This window comes from Clinocottus analis, unplaced genomic scaffold, assembly GCF_023055335.1.
Source record: "Clinocottus analis isolate CAN_PGR_092001 unplaced genomic scaffold, fCliAna1.0.p SCAF_14, whole genome shotgun sequence".
NCBI classification, from domain to species: Eukaryota; Metazoa; Chordata; class Actinopteri; order Perciformes; family Cottidae; genus Clinocottus; species Clinocottus analis.
Window position 1 is genome coordinate 15659460 of NW_027175865.1, and position 15889 is coordinate 15675348.

The following is a 15889-nucleotide window of genomic DNA, read 5'->3' on the forward strand; positions in this document are numbered from 1 at the left end:
TCAGTCGATATCCTTCACAGCCGCCGCAGCAAAGTGCTTCCTCTGTGGTTCCACCGGAAGGAATATTCAAACATATTTAAAATACAGCGTTTAACGAGACAATGTTTCAAGTTGATGACAGACAGCCTGCTCGAGCCGTGAATGTTTACAAATGCAAATGCTTCGACGGCAACAGGAGAGGTGTCTCCTAAGAAAGTCGGTGAATCCAGCCGGTGTGCTGGCGGCTCCGCGGGGAAGAGCAATTAGAGCGAAGCTCAGCTGGAGCATATTCCTGCTGAAACCAAGGAGCTGCAGGAATACATCACATGATTTAACCTTTTCTCCTCTCTCCAGCGCAGGAAAGTATCACGGCATACTTGTTTTTTCGCTGGATATGGTGTGACATTGTTCGGGTCACATTATGAACTTAAATTGATGAACACTTTATTGTTTTATTATATAAACAGCTTTGACTGAGCCTTTTTTTAATAGGCTTCTCATTTGCCTTCTGCAAAGTTCTATATTTATAACACCAGCTTAAAGAAATATTTTCCCTTGTCCAGAATTCACCTAAAAATATGCTGGTGCTCGTCCAATCTGTGCACATCACCTGTCACATGCTTCACCTCCCAGTAGAGGAGGTGTGCTCACCTCCCACATGATAAACCACGGCGCAGTCCCACAGGGATTTACTGTTTGCACTTTGAATAAAAATCACTCCTCGTCTCGCCAGACATTATTTACAGGACACCGAATGAGAAACACAAATCATCACCGCCGTGATGGATCGCACGCTTCTCTGAGCGCGCGGCGCCGATACGTCAAACTCAAGAGTCAGCGGGGATGAGTGATGTTCACCTCCTGTTCTCAGCTTATAGAAGACTATACGACAAAAGTCTTTCTAGTTCTCTCCAGCGTTGACACACATTGCTCATCCACCCCGTCCACGCCCTCTGAGCTGCCTCCCCCGGTCCCTTGTGATGATATATGGCCGGGGGTGAGGGTGTGCTCTTAAAGTGGCTGCGATCGGAGTTGCACGGGGCTCTGAGGCATGAGCGGAGTCACCGAGAGGCTAGATCCGCGGCCGAGGCCTCTCGAAATGGGACAAGAACACAGTTTTCCAAGATGCTGCTGTGAACAGAGTAAGCCATTCTGAGGGAAGAAATCAACAAAACACTTGAGAGGTTTAATCTCCTATTCATCCCGAGAGTGCAGAGAGCGGCCATGAAATGCGAAATGCAATACAGCTCCTTTTTTGTTGTTGTGTATTGTGTGTGTGTGTGAGAAAGAGAGGGGTGAGAGGAAGGCTTCTTAGCCACCAAATGCTTCTCTAAGAGCCACATTAGAGCAGAAAGCCTGGCTAAGTGCTTTTCATTGCTGGAGGATCCCTAAAAAAAATGTTTTTCTGCCCGAACTGTCTCCTACGGCTCAAGTGACCGAGGGTTTAAAGATGGACGCTTCCTGGGTTTAGGTTGCATCGCCCTCCTGCTTCACTGTGCAATTTCATTTAGGCTGGAGTCCACGACTAAGAGGTTCATACCAAGACTTGATGTACTGGCAAATAATAATGTACAGATGCTTTGGAGTGTCTCCGTGTGTGGAAGAGGCAGCTGTTTGCTGGTGTTTCACATTGTAGCATCACTTTATACGGTTTTCATTCCTTTCTTTTGCCCATCAGACCAGACGGGTCAGATTATATCTAAGTGAGACATTTACCGACTTCTTCCTGGATTTACTGTCTCAGTAAACATTTAGTGAATTATTTGATGATAAAGCAGGGACTGCGTTGTGGCGTGCGGCTCCCTCGTGATTGACAGGTCGCTACCAAGGCATTGTCCGGTCTGGGACTAGACCTCTAACCCTTTCACAAGACAATGTTAACATTGTGGTCGGATAAAAATGTCTTATTCAGCTATCAGTTGTTGTTAGCTCTACCCTCGGGGTTGCAAAAAAACCCCAAGATGGTGACAATGCAACGCGAGGCTCGATAGCAGCCGCCAAACGGGACTTCTGACATATACGTTGTCTCTTTGAACCGAGTATTTAGCGGGTAAAGAGACTTGTTTTTCTCACAGGAGATGTTAAACACCAAACACACAGCTAAAACCATCGTGTATATTTGAATACATTTGCCAGGGGCCGAATAAAGGCCTGCAAGTGAATGCTAACGTTGCTTCATATCTTCTGTTACTGTTTGCTAACAAATTAGCCTTGAAAGGTGGGAATATGTGTCCAAAGCTTGTTTACAATGCCCCAAACTGCCTATTAAATCAGTGTTTTTTATTTAAATGAACAATAATGTAATACAGTGCATTTCATTGAAGGTGTTAGAACTTGGTTTAAAGAGGTTAAGCAGGAGGGAGTAAGTGCTGCTGCCTTGATGCTGCTGAACTATGGAGCCATTACTGAGACAAAAACATTAGGAAACATTACAAATACACAATGTATTACAATGGAGATATGGGTATCTGAGGAAATTATCATTTCATTAGTTTCATTACTATAGGGAGGATCTGTGCAGATGTAAATGGCTGGCTATCAAAGCTAATGGAGATTGGGAAGTTGTGCAATGGAGGAGGAGGAGTGGGCGGACTCCACTCAAAGAGATGTGGTAATTAGCAAAAGCAATTCACCAATTTGAGCTGAATGCAAGGGTTGAGCTACTTAAATGCTTTGCCTGACATTCGTGCGAGTGAAGACGATGCAGGAAGTCGAGCCCACTCGCGGAGCACTAACGTACTATTCCAGAGCGAGGCCACATTTCTTCTACGAACACGCAGACACGGAGAGGAGGATCCCTTTATGTGCACGCCGAACAATTACCAGCGAGCCACAACACTTTTAGGACAAAGTTTTAGTCACGCATCAACAGATTTTGGCACTTTCGGGGGTGGCGCTTTGTTTTTATTTACCGTCTCTGGTGTTCAGGGCGGTTTAAATTATTAAAATGAGTGGCAGCTTGTGGTTGGCCTCCCTTCATTGTGTCATTAGAGGTGTTCTGGGAAAGACACAGCCAGCTCGTTATACCCATAAATGTGTTTTTTTGGGGGGGTTTGGTCCACTTAGTTTAGGTTCTCACTTCTCACTTCTCACCCCCACCCAAAATGTTCTCTCTGAAGGAGGCTCACTTCCTCAGGCACCTCCGGGTGGTTAATTGGTGCCACGCTGACACCTCTTCAGCTGTCCAGAGTTTGAAACATGTAATCACTCCTGTTGCTCTTTCTGATTCAAATAATTAAAGCTGCGGTTTCGTACCGACGTGTGATGACAGATGAGGCCTAATTGGAGGTAAAATGAGATGACGTCTAAGCCGCTCTTTGTTCATCTTCTTACCCGCTTTGTTTTCCTGATGGATTTCCCCTTTGAAGCTCACGCACTTCAAGCTAACATCCCCCCCCCCCCCCCTCCTCCTCCAGCCTGCTGATGAAGATACATCTCTGACAGAGGGCGAGGCTGTGGGGCTCTTCTTTCATCATACGCCGGTCTGCCGGTGATTTTGTGCGATACAAAGACGCTCCGGAGCCTCCGAGGCAGGAAGGCGGACGTGAGGCGGCTCAGGAGGAGAACATCGATGGCTTTAAAATGCTTTCTTTGTGCACTTGTGACAGACTTTGACAGCACGTGTCGTAAGTGGGTACAAAAGCCTGAGGCAGCAACAGATGAGAGCTGACTGCAGCAACAGGTGGATGAAGCGCTCCGCTCTCACTTTCAGACATAATTAGTCATCGTCCTTTTATTTAGAGCTTTGGCATAGCGTTGGTCTACAGTTCTTAAACTACTTGCTTTAATCAGATTCAGATTATTTAAATTACAGGAATACCACATCGCTTTGTAAAATGCACTTTACTTCATTTCCTTGAGACTTGAGACTTTTTTCAAAAAGAGGAACCGAACAACAAAACGTTCAACTTTTTTGGGCCGATCTTGGTTTTTCTTGACCAGGAACGTGAATCATCATCACTAATGAATGAATTGCCTGTCGAACTCTTCCTCCTTTCTAGATGAACTCATTTGAGCCTCTAGTATTGTTTCCACTGATGAAGCATTTTATTTATAATACTTTTAGCCTGAATAAAGTTGAAGGATTGTTATCTCTATTAATATGGGATGATAGCAGCTTGAATATCACCAAACAGCAAACTGCTGAGAGTCAGTTGAGATGGATTCACTTCCACATATCTTAAACAGACAAATCACAGCGTAACAAGTTACAGCACGTTGTTTGCCAATAAAGCAGAAAACTCCCTCCAAACCACGACGAGGTGCTATCCAGCTTCTGTCCATGTGGCATGAACACATAAGGTTTCACGTGTTAATTAGCTCTCTAGAGTCGTTGCTGTCAAATGATTCCTTTTCAACTTTGGACAGAGCAGGGCTAGCAGTTTCCCCTCGTTTCCAGTCTTCATGCTAAGCTAAGCTAACCCCGCCGTAGCTCCATGAACGTACAGAGACAATATTAACTCGATCTTATCGTCTAACTCTTATGAAACAAGTGAACAGTGAGTTATTTCCCAAAAATCTTAACCGCCTTCGGGAGGAATCTGTTTTGTCTTGTTGATCATGATAAAAACGCTTTTGAAAGTCTTTGGACTGTAACGTCAAAACATGCTTTTCTAAAATGCCATACAACATCGACATAACAGCTGGATTGCATCTGCATCTATGGAGCATCAACGTGAACCCGACACTCAGTATTAACATCATGTAATTTAAAGCCTCCACTTTGTTTACTGGTCAGCTGGTCTAGATATGGTTTAGGTAAACTGAAAGGAATAAGACTGCGTGGCTATAATTTGCATAATCATCATGCTATACAACAATAACAAGCTTATTTAACATCTTTGATCTTACTTCATATTCGTTTCTGGAAGCAGGTCGAGTAAAATCAACTGCAGGGGGAGAACATGTGTGGGATTTTGCAAACACAGAACTGAAAATCCTAAACCAGCACAGACTATTCATTTAAAGATATGTGAATCCAAACATACACTGTAATTCACTGCCTGCGTTTGGGAGATCTCGTGTTGCTGAAGGCATGTATGCCGCGGGAACAGCGAGGCGAGCGACGCAATAATCTGCTCTTCAAGTGAATGGAGACGAAGCTTCTGTGTCCCTGAGCCTTCGCCTCTGTCTCTGTCATAATGATTTACAATAAAGCCCAGGAAGACTCTGTATGTGGGCTGCAGCATCAACATAATCTCAATTCTACTGTAGCAGCTGTAAAGCACTCTCCTCCCCGAGGCTGTTGGGAATAAAATAAAGGAGTCCTCCGTGCGAGGTTCCTTAAGTTTATCGTTATGTGTGTGCAGCGTTCATCAAGAAAATCTGTTTCAGCGTTTGTTTAGCTGTCAGACGCCACAGAGAGCGCTCCGCTTTGCTCTGCTCGTATTTTTTTTTAACTTTCTAAAATTGTTAATTTAACTTCAAAATAAAAATGCCTCTCTTTTGAATGCTAGTTAAATTATCTGGATGCTGAGTTCTGCAGCTTTTGCCGAGTTGAATCATTCCAATCCAATATTTGTCAGGACAGAAATGAGTTTTGGACTTTTCTTGTGTGGATAATTTAAGTTTGTGAGCGGTGCAAAAAGCAATTACAGGAGTTGATTATCGAAGCGACGGGGGTGCACTCACCCTCTCCTCCTCCTCCCTGAGGTCCGGCATGGTGCTGGCGCACAGCGTCACGGCGGTGATGGCTACAAATATCACCGACAGACAGGCGAAGATCTTCCCCGGCAGGCCGGAGTGCGGGTTCTCCACCATGTCCCGCAGCCTCCGCATGCAGCCGCCCGCTTGGGCCTCGTCCGGCGTCTCCCCGTCGGGGGGAAGCTGCTGGCTCTCCTCGCGGGACTGCGGCGAGGCCAGCTCGGCCTCCTCCTCCTCCTCCAGCCGCTGCAGCTCCTTGTACTCCTCCTGCCGGAGCCGCAGCTTCCTGAGGCAGCACCAGTCCAGGTTGTTCTCCTCCACCCCCCAGTACAGCAGCTCCTCCTGGAAGGACAGGGCGCACATCTCCCGCAGCAGGCGCAGCTTCCCCGCCGCCAGGAAGGAGACGATGGTGCGGAAGGCCGACGGGCTCCGGTCGAAGAAGTACTCGTTGCGGCTGCCGTCGTAGTCGTCGCACAGGTCCATGATCTCGGCCTCGCTGCTGCAGCCGCGCAGCTTGCCCAGCCTGGTCAGGGGGAACTCCTCCAGCGTGGTCCAGGGGATGCGGTACTTGATCCCCCCCACGTTGATGACGGCGTCGTCGTCGGTTAGGCCGACGTCGCCGCCGCCGCCGCCGTCCGGCTGGCGGGGCTCAGGCTGGAGCAGCAGCTGCGCTCGCTTGTAGAACAAACCCTTCTTGCTTTCCACTTCCTGCGGGTTCTCCATGTCCTTGAAGTGGAAGGGGGTGAACTGCTGATCGGGGCTGCCGGCCAGGAAGGCCACCTCCTGGTACATCACTGCCACTTTGCTTGGGGGGGGGACGCTGCCCCGCACGGCGAGATGGGACGGTTGGCTTCAAAGGGGTCGTGACTGGGAGGCGACTGGGAGCTTGTCACCCATTCAGCGACACCGCATGTCTCTGGAGGGGCAAATAAAAGTCAAAATTTAAGTTTATTTAATGTCGTTAGCCGCGCTGTTGACCAAGAGCAAGCTGCCTTGGCAGATATATTCCTGTTCGGGAACAGTTAGCCCAGCGAGTGGTCACCAAACTATCTCGCCCCAACTCTGTGCGAGGTGCAATCAAACCACTCTGAACACGTACGTCCTGAGATGTGGTTAGGAGAGAGGAACGTGTATTTCTCGCACAGGAAAAATACATCAGTAAACTCTCTGGAAGAAACCCACAGAGTCCTAACATCATCGCTTCTCACTCCTTTTCCTGTTGGACCGTAGCGCAGAACACAGGAATAATTGTGCAGACAGCCCACAAGTCAAAACACTCTTCTCTGGACTCTAATTGCAACAAAAGAGAGATCAAACAAAAGCAACTTGATGTCAACTTGCCGCCTGCACACAATGCCGGGAAATTACTCATGTTGTTTTTCTTTTCACTGCAACACCTTAGGCTCTGGAATAAGACAACTTAGAGTTTTGTGAAAGAAACTGGGGTGAATCAACCTCACAATGTCGACTTTCACACTGAAGGATCGTATCAGTGTAAAGGCCACGGAGGGACTCAAAAGTGCAGGAATGCTAACTCCTTCACAGGTTTGAGGACTAATTATCGCATATATATATACATATATAGAATGTCATTAAAAAGTCATAAAAGGTCGTAGTATGTGAAAAAGCTGCTGATTGAGCAGAAATGGGCCACTTTAACAAGTGTTTGACTCCACGAAGACAGTGCTGTCCAACTGCCTGGTGTCTCTGATAAATCAGCCCATCTCATCACTTTCTGATCAAACAATAAAATGTCTGTTTGTATTGACTCGATTTGATTCAAATATTCACATTTCTGAAGCCACGGCGTCTCGACGAGCAGCGACTCTTGTTATATTCAACACAGGCATCCGAACACCGGCTGCGGCATCGGGCCAGCGGTCTCGATCGCCAACGAGGACGACCGCGCTGGTACCCGAGGCGCCGGAGCTGACGGAGGGAGGACGGGCACATCATCACAACAAGTCCAGAGCGCGCACGCCCTCCGGCTATCCTCCGAGTTTGCTCTTCTATTGTGAGGCCAATCATTTTTTAGGCTGCTTTCTCCGAGAGAAGGAGGGAGGGAGGGAGGGAGGGAGGGAGAGAGGAGGGAGGAGGTTTCGGGGAGCTGCATCTCTAACAGCGACTCAGCAAAGTGCTTCTGACAGGAGCAGTTTATTGAGCATGACGCTGCACCCAGGGGTGGCTTGGAGGAGCACAAAAAGAAAGTTGTATAGGAGGAGCGCCGCGGAGAGGCGACGTGTCAAACAAGGCTTATTGAATCATGGGAATTTTAATATTTATAAACGCAGGATTACGGCACCAGCAAGCAGGGTCGTGGTGTGAAAAGTATATTCAGGCCAGGATGTTCAGGCCTTGTTGCTTCTTCACCTTCTCACTGAGCGCTAGACGAGAAGAGCTTAAATCCAGCCAGAAGATGGATAGCTTAGCTTAGCATAAAACATTCTTAGATTATTTCATGAAGGATTGCTCGCAGGAGAAGTAAAAAGTGTTTCTCAAGAAAGAAAGCACTTGTTTGTACCCCTTTACTAATCTTGTAAGAGCCGTGTTTGTCAGCAAATCAGTGAAAATCAAATACAAGCCAGGCTTTGAAACACAAATGTTTTTTTTCTAATTTAATAAACCAGGCGACTAATGCAACACTTAACTTATTAAGTGGGATTTTGAGTAAAAAAAACAAAAGAAGATTGCCTCCATTTCAAGTGCTGTCCATCCCTCTCATCATCATTAGGCGGGGTAAGTGAAGCGTATGAGGTCATGTTTCCTCTCATCCTCAAAACAAAAGATTTCCTGCCGGAGACCTGTGACCCTGAACGCCTCTCTGTGTGCGGGTCGCACGCTGGAGCCGTGACAAAGGAGGCAACAGAAACACAATACTTCCAAAGTGGATTGTTTTTCCTCTCATGAAATGTGAACTCTGCGTTGTTCTTTCGCCACCTGTTGCTCATGCAAATATCATTTAAATGCCTCTTTGCACACTCGTGCGTCACTGACACATCGGCCTCCCCACATCCACTCAGTCTTCAACCGTGTAAAAAAACAAAAAGGGCCTGAAGCGGAAGTCTTAATGGACGAGGAGATCTTGAACTATCACCTGACCCGCTCCTAATTCAGACTGATTGCTGGTCTTTTTGTCAGTGCCACTCGACAGTGTGAGGACGATGGAGGTTCTTGCGTGCAGGAGCGGCGCGCGCAATCAGCCGAGAGAAAGCGATTTCACGATCTAGAATGACGAGAAGCGTCTCTCTCCGACTGCAATAATCACGGAGAGAGTACTTCTCACGACATAATCACATGCGTAAGAGTCTGAGGGGCAGAGATGAAGAGCACCTTTGAGATTGTGAGTCACAGGAAGTGACGCGTATGTTGACCAGCTGGGGTTTGTGTCATGAAAGAGATGCTCTATTACAGATTCAGCTCACAATTTTCATCATAACAAAACATCAAATGGCAAAACATCATGAATCTTGAGTGGATTAATCGGGTTGGACCAAGTAGAAAAGTCTTTCTGTCGCTCAAAGTCCCAACTACAAAATCACCCTAAAATCGAAAACATGTTTTTTTCTCTCACCTGCGATGCTATTTATCAATCCAGCTTGTTTTGCTGTGAGTTGCATGTTATAGTTTTGGAGATATCGGTCACGGAGCCGTGTGCCATCACTCATATATGTGACCACGGCTCGTAGTGCACGAAAGTGCTGATAAAAATAGATCTGAAAAACGAGGCGGCCGTGTCTTTTTCCAGAAATCTTGACCCTTTTACTCAAGATAGCCTCCAGGCCGTGTGGTGAGGCAGTTTCATGGAGGAACTGCGGTGGAAAGAAAACAGTTCTGACATGAAACTGCACAGAAGGCCGACAACCTCACGGCGGGTAGCTTCAAAACGAGGCAACTTGGACCAAAACCATCAATAAGTGCTGACTTGTTTGTGTTGAATTTGCCTAAATGAGCGGTCCGAACAAACTGGAGACGTCAGAACTCAACAGCCGGTCTCTCCCGCTTTACATACCGCTGCTCATGAGTGCCGTGACAGATTGAGAAAATTGAGAAAAACCTGCGCTTGCAGCCTGACAGCCAGTGTCAATCAGCTGATTGAAAGAGCTGGATTTAACAAAGTGTGAGACAGGGGAAAAGGAGATAATGGGTTGAATACATTTCCAGGAAGGGGAAGGGATCTCGTCGATGGTGAGCCTGAAAGCGGAGCGGATGCCTTTGTGTGGAAGCACAGTTATTAGGATGCAGAGAGTTTTCAGATCACAGAAGAATACGGAAAAAAACTAAATAAAAACACAGACGAATGAAACGCGCGAAGAATGTGGCACATCTTCACTCTCTCTCTCTCTCCTCTTTTCTCTATTTTACGTTCTGATTATGTGTCTTTGCAACAGAAACAACCAACAACAACAAGTGTCTTTCTACCTGGAGTCATGGTGCAGCTTCCCCATCAGCTCACCTTCAGAGGGCTAATTAGAGGAATGAGCAGCTGAAGTGTTTTGGTCGCAGGGCGAAAATGACGTGAAAACAAACAAACAACTCGATACAGAACAGACGGCATGTTCTCATTAGTCTGTCCTCTCTGGCTTCAAGAGCTCACCGGTGCAGTGCCTTGGCCCTGATTCGCTGCGAAGAGCATTCGTCTCCAAATATCAACAGGTTAATGAGGGGAGGAGGGACATGTTCATATTGACAATCCATACGAGAAGAAAAGGAAATGCTGACAGGTAAATCCAGTTATTGATGGGCAATGCGTCGGAAAGGTATGTTTTTCTTCTGTCTGATGAGGAGGACTGCTCTCCCACAAATTTGATCAATTTAAAAAAAAAGGAGCAAGCGTTGGGAGTCATACACAAACATGTGATTACAGGAAATCCCTTCAAATGTCAGGGAGCAGCCTATAGTACGCCTGTAACCCCAGAGGAACAGTGTAGTGATATTCCAGGAGATGGATTAAGAACAAGAAGGACACGTCTGGAAGCACTCAGTCCAGAAAGAACATGTTAGGATTATTATTGAATGAAAACGTAAAAATAATACACCATGAGGACATAAAGAAAGCAATAATTGAGAATAATTAGCCTGTGCTTCACAACCCCCTGAAGGGAAACCACATGGGAGAACACAAAGATGTGGAAGAAGTTGGTCACCTGTATAAAAATAGGCTGCTTCCGTAATAACAGAGTGTGTGATCAACATCTGATCGGTCCACGAGGACAATGTCGACCCATTTGTGGGGTTATTGAAACAGAAACCAACCAGTAATGAGATTATAAATAGATACATACATTTAAAATATCCTAATTGATAGACTTACCCAGTGTGTAGCTGAGCTCGAGCTCGTGTCCCTGCGTGTCAGCTGGCTCACAACGTGCAGCATGCCTTTAAGTTTTCCACGCAGATGTTCTGGGGCTCAATCTTCCGCAGAGTTGTTGTCTTCTTCTTCTCTCTTTTCTTTTTTTCCAGCTCAAAGTGGCGCCGTGTAAATGTCCAGGACGTCACCGCGGAGCCCCGACACACCGATCCGGTCCACGGGAGCCGCCGAAGAGGCGGAGAGACACACACACGTTACTCCACATCAACAAACACTCCGTCAGACTGCCGCGCTCGCCATCGGAGACGACGTGGCAGATGTTGCAAAGCAGATTGTGTGTGTGTGTGTGCGTGTGTGTGTGTGTGTGCGTGTGCATGTGTGCGTGTGTGTGTGTGAGGCTCGCAGCTGACAGACTGACGCTGGTCACACACAGCTCTGTTCAGGTGCGTCCGGAGCTGCGCGCTCCGCGGTGCGCTGCGCTCAACTGCGTCTCTGGGAAACCAAAACCACGCATGCTTCAAGTCCCACCCGTACGCGTCAGGGGGGGGGGGGGGGGTTATGTATTTCATCTCACTGTTATGAGATATACGCATGGACTCTAATTGTGTTTTTCTTCTCTTGTGAATCTGTATCCCTCATTTCAATCCCGAACCTGGCACCAGATTATGCTTCTAGGAGAAGAAAAAAAGTTTATCCGCGACATATATATGACAAGATATCACCGGAGCTGAGCTGAATGCTGTTTTTATTTTTGATACAGTCTGACTCCACATTTATTTATGTAATACTTTGCTCATCTTTTCTGGATTATTCCCAAAGAGGAAAAAAAAAAAGAAAAAGACCACCACACAGTTCACAAAGTCAGAGTCAGACACGCCCAGCTCATAGTGTCATGTTTCCACCTTTCATATATATATATATATATATATATATATATATATATATATATATATATATATATATATATATATATATATATATATATATATATATTATTATTATTATTATTATTATTTTAGTGTTTATTTCCTAAGCTGTTGCCTGTGAGAGAGCCCAATAATACACAGTGCACAATAATACCAATGTCTCTGGACTGTTGGTCGATGCACAAATGGCAAATAAAAACCTTCAACTTGAACAGTGTGTGTGTGGCTTCGCTTTTAAACAGGCTTGAGCGTCTCTTTAATTTCAGCCCGGTCTGTCAACAAGACGTCAGCTTAATCGAAAATGAGAGACGGCAGAGAGACAATGATTTGGAGTCTGATTGATGCCAAAGTAAACAGCGGAGATGAAAGCCTCCATTTGCAGGAAATCTGCTCGGCTAAACGCTAACAGCTCAGGGCGAAGGCTGCAGATGTGGCGACATAAAAAAACAAACAGTTTCTAGCTAATACATAAGATGTTTTTAACGGACTAAAATTAAAATCTACGACAGGTGGTAGTTTCAACATGACATGGTGTTAAACTCACATATCAGGCTGTGAGTTTGACCTCTGACCTGGAGGGTGAGTGAGGGGCGGGGGGGATAAAACAAGAGGATTTCCTTGTGATAAATAAAAAACAAACTCTAGTCTTTATTTCATTTTTCTCTGACAGCTCAGTCTTGAGCTTGAGAGGAGCGCTGCAGAAAGCCTGGACCTCGGAGGCATCCGGGAAGAAAGATGTGCAGTCCTGCGAGGTAAGTGGAAAAATGTCCCGACTCGAATCAAGAATGACCCGATGAGATGACTTTGGGGAGAAAAGACTGTAAAGATTTGATAACGAGCGATCCTTTAAATTCTGGGAAAGTTAATTAGACTTTTTTACGGAGCGGGGAAACTCAGCAGAAAAAAGAAACCCTTTAGATGTCCCCTCCAGGAGTTATGGACTCGGAAAGTCCGCGTTTCTCTCTGTTTGTGTCTCTGGCTTTAGTCGGTGTGATTCTACAGTTCATTCCAGCTCACACCAAGGTAAGAGATCCTCCCGGGGCTCTTTTGTCTGCAGACAAACATTATTAATCTGCCATCCGTTGCTTTGTACTCATCTCTCTCCCTCCCGAGCCAGACTGAGTGTGTGTGTGTGTGTGTGTGTGTGTGTGTGTGTGTGTGTGTGTGTGTGTGTGCTATTCAAGGTGTTTTCAGCTTGCGACACTTGATGAAATGAAAATGGAAGTTTGTTGTTGTGCAAATTCATATTTAATTTAACCATCCTGACTCAGGCAGCTATTTTAGGTTTTCATCCTCGACATGAAACGCTTGTGTTGGCTTCGCCTCGATGGCGGACAAAGAATAACAAAAAAGTGTTTTACAGACTTGGCGATAAGTAACCACGAGGTCCACCGGCCGATTATGCTGCCTCAGCAATACATAATGCACGTTGACTTCATGCCCACCTCTGCAGTAAAGACGGAGCGAATGGACCGTAAGCAACACGCCGCTAAAGCTGCGAATTACGGGCGCAGCCACGTGCACCAGGCCTGAAACAGTCCAGGAAGCAAAAACAATTATGAATAAATAACAGACAAAGCAGAGAGAAGAATGGTTTGATGTGTTAATAATGCCACCTGACACACACAAACACAGACACGTTGGTCTTTAGGGACCATGAGCCATGTTTTTATTTCAGGTTCATCGTGGTACAAACCTGTCAGGTTCCAAATGAAGTATTACATTATTTATTACTATTGTGACAATGTGTTTTTCATCCAAGATAACTGTCAATGTTTAGGTTGGTTTAGTCAGTTTTAACTGTGCATTTGTGCTGCTTTGTACTTTGGATTAGTAAACGCTGGACATTTCAACCATTAATACTTTACTTTTAGCTATTTGAACTATTTGTTCAATACTTTAACTATTTTATCATCGATCCATAACTCAGTCATCTTTTCTGAACATTGATCTGTTACTTTTAGTTATCAATTTGAACCGTTCCTACATTGTCTTTAGCTCATTATATCAACTGTAGCTGTGTGTTTGACCCATTAATCCAGTGTTTTTAGGTATTAATTGTAGCAATGGTCTATTCTTATCATTTATCTGTTAGTCTAAGTGATAATTTTGATCCATTTATCCAGTAATTATAACAAACTTACTCAACTTCTATATAAATCATGAGTTACTTTGATCCAGTCTTTTTCCATCCGTCCATCTTGAAAACTACTTTTCACACATTGCCTCCTAACACAGTGTTGAGACGTTACAGACGACCCAATAGTTAAATATTCTAATCTTTTTGTAATTTCATTTTTTAGACCAGTTGAGCTTCAATCTTTCCACATATCCCCTGACAACTGCAGAAGTATACCTCGTGGGGTTTCAGGACTCCTGGTTGGGAATATGCTACTAATTAAAACTCGTGTTGTTGAAAGCAGATTATAGGTTACCACCTGTTAATATTAATGTTTTCCTCACAGGATTGATGAAATGTGAGGTTCTAACCCCTGGAGGGGATATTGATCCATATTCCCTTCACAGCCGGTGGTTGTTCAAGGGCGCCGCGGCGCTGGCCGAGTGAACTCGTGCAGCCTCCCGGCACGGCGTACATTATGAATCAGCCCATGCGAGGTTGAGCCTCATGATGACCTGCTGCCGTAACGAGACGCTCACCCTGTGGGAGAGCTCGTCGGCAGCCGAGGCCGACGGAGAGAGGGCTTCAATATTAATGACACAAGCGAGTAATAGTAAACCCGTCGGTCCGCTGGGGCTTCACTCACCTCTCGTTGAGATCAGACACAGCGGAAAGTCAAAGTCTCAGGAGGGACGTGTCCTCGCATAGATGTTGTCTATACACTCAGGAAAAGTCCATCTGGTTTGAAGACGCCCAGCAGGCAAGTTTAGATTCATCAACTTGTGGTAAGTCCTTAAGTTGTGTGTGTTTGTCAAATGAAACCAACTCTATTTCAACTCTGATGGATTAGTTAGGAGCCACGACAACAAGCTAACTATTGCTAGCTAACTAACAGTTTAGCTGGCTAACAATCTAGCTAGCAAACAACACATTTGCTAGCTCTTAGCGAGCGCTACTGTTAGCTAACTGACAGAGGACACATGGCTATAAAACATCAGTTCTGTCATTGGAAAGCAGACGTGATGCTAACGGTCATGTCAGGTGGATCAGGACAACTAAAGTTAATTTAAATTATTCTTAGGTTCTTATTGACACATTACTGTTGTACTCCAATTTATAGTTGCTTGAACCTGAACAATCTTAACATTTCTTTTCTGCTGTCTCCAAAAACATGTATTCAAATACAAATGTTGTATGCTACATGTATAGATGATGTGGCACAAAAAAGGTGAGAAAAAAACATGTTAAATGATGTTGCACTCGGCTGCAATCGTTGGGATTCATTTGAAATGTGGAATCAATCACTTGAAACCGTTTAAATGATGCTTTTCTTCACGACTGTGTCAAACAATATTTTAGGACACATTTTAAACTATTCTTGGAAATATGTGTTGAGTCCTCGAATGAACTTGCTAAACATTTGAATTATGTTCAATCAACATTTCAACACTACCAACTATTGAAAAACCACCGTTTTCGACAACATAAACGTTCAACTTTGCAGATTCCTTGTGCTTATTGTAACGAGAGAGAAAAACACACCAATGAAGACATTTCATTGGTAAAATACAGCACAGCAGAGGCACAGAGATGTGATAGACATGCAGGTATGATGTAGTATATGCAGTATCTTGTCTTAACGCAAATATTACAGTATACACAATGGAATAGAGTTGCTTTTTTCTTTCTGAAGACCCCGGAGAGAAAAGTGGCCACTTGGGCAAAAGCTAATGGAAATCTGAGCTGAAATAAAACTGGAAACTAAATGCTTGCACGGAGATGATGAAAAGCCAAATGTCACCTCTGAATGGCATTTAATCCTCACATCCGCCATCACCTTGCTCGCTGCATTTTCCTCCAAGTGAAAATATATATTCCTCCTCCTGCAGATGCTTGAAAGCCGTCATTATGGGA

At 45.1% G+C, this 15889-nt stretch overlaps 1 protein-coding gene across 1 annotated transcript in view; it reads right to left on the reverse strand.

The window, feature by feature from the left end:
• Positions 1-11221, reverse strand: part of kcng2 (potassium voltage-gated channel, subfamily G, member 2) — a 19325-nt gene extending 8104 nt beyond the window's left edge. The window contains exons 1-2 of the mRNA XM_068575723.1: positions 10934-11221; positions 5611-6538 (exon numbers count right to left, since the gene is read on the reverse strand). Of these exons, the coding sequence (XP_068431824.1) occupies positions 5611-6414 (804 nt within the window). The 5' untranslated portion in view covers positions 6415-6538; positions 10934-11221. The remainder of the gene's footprint in view (positions 1-5610; positions 6539-10933) is intronic.
• Between the last annotated feature and the right edge of the window lie 4668 nt (positions 11222-15889).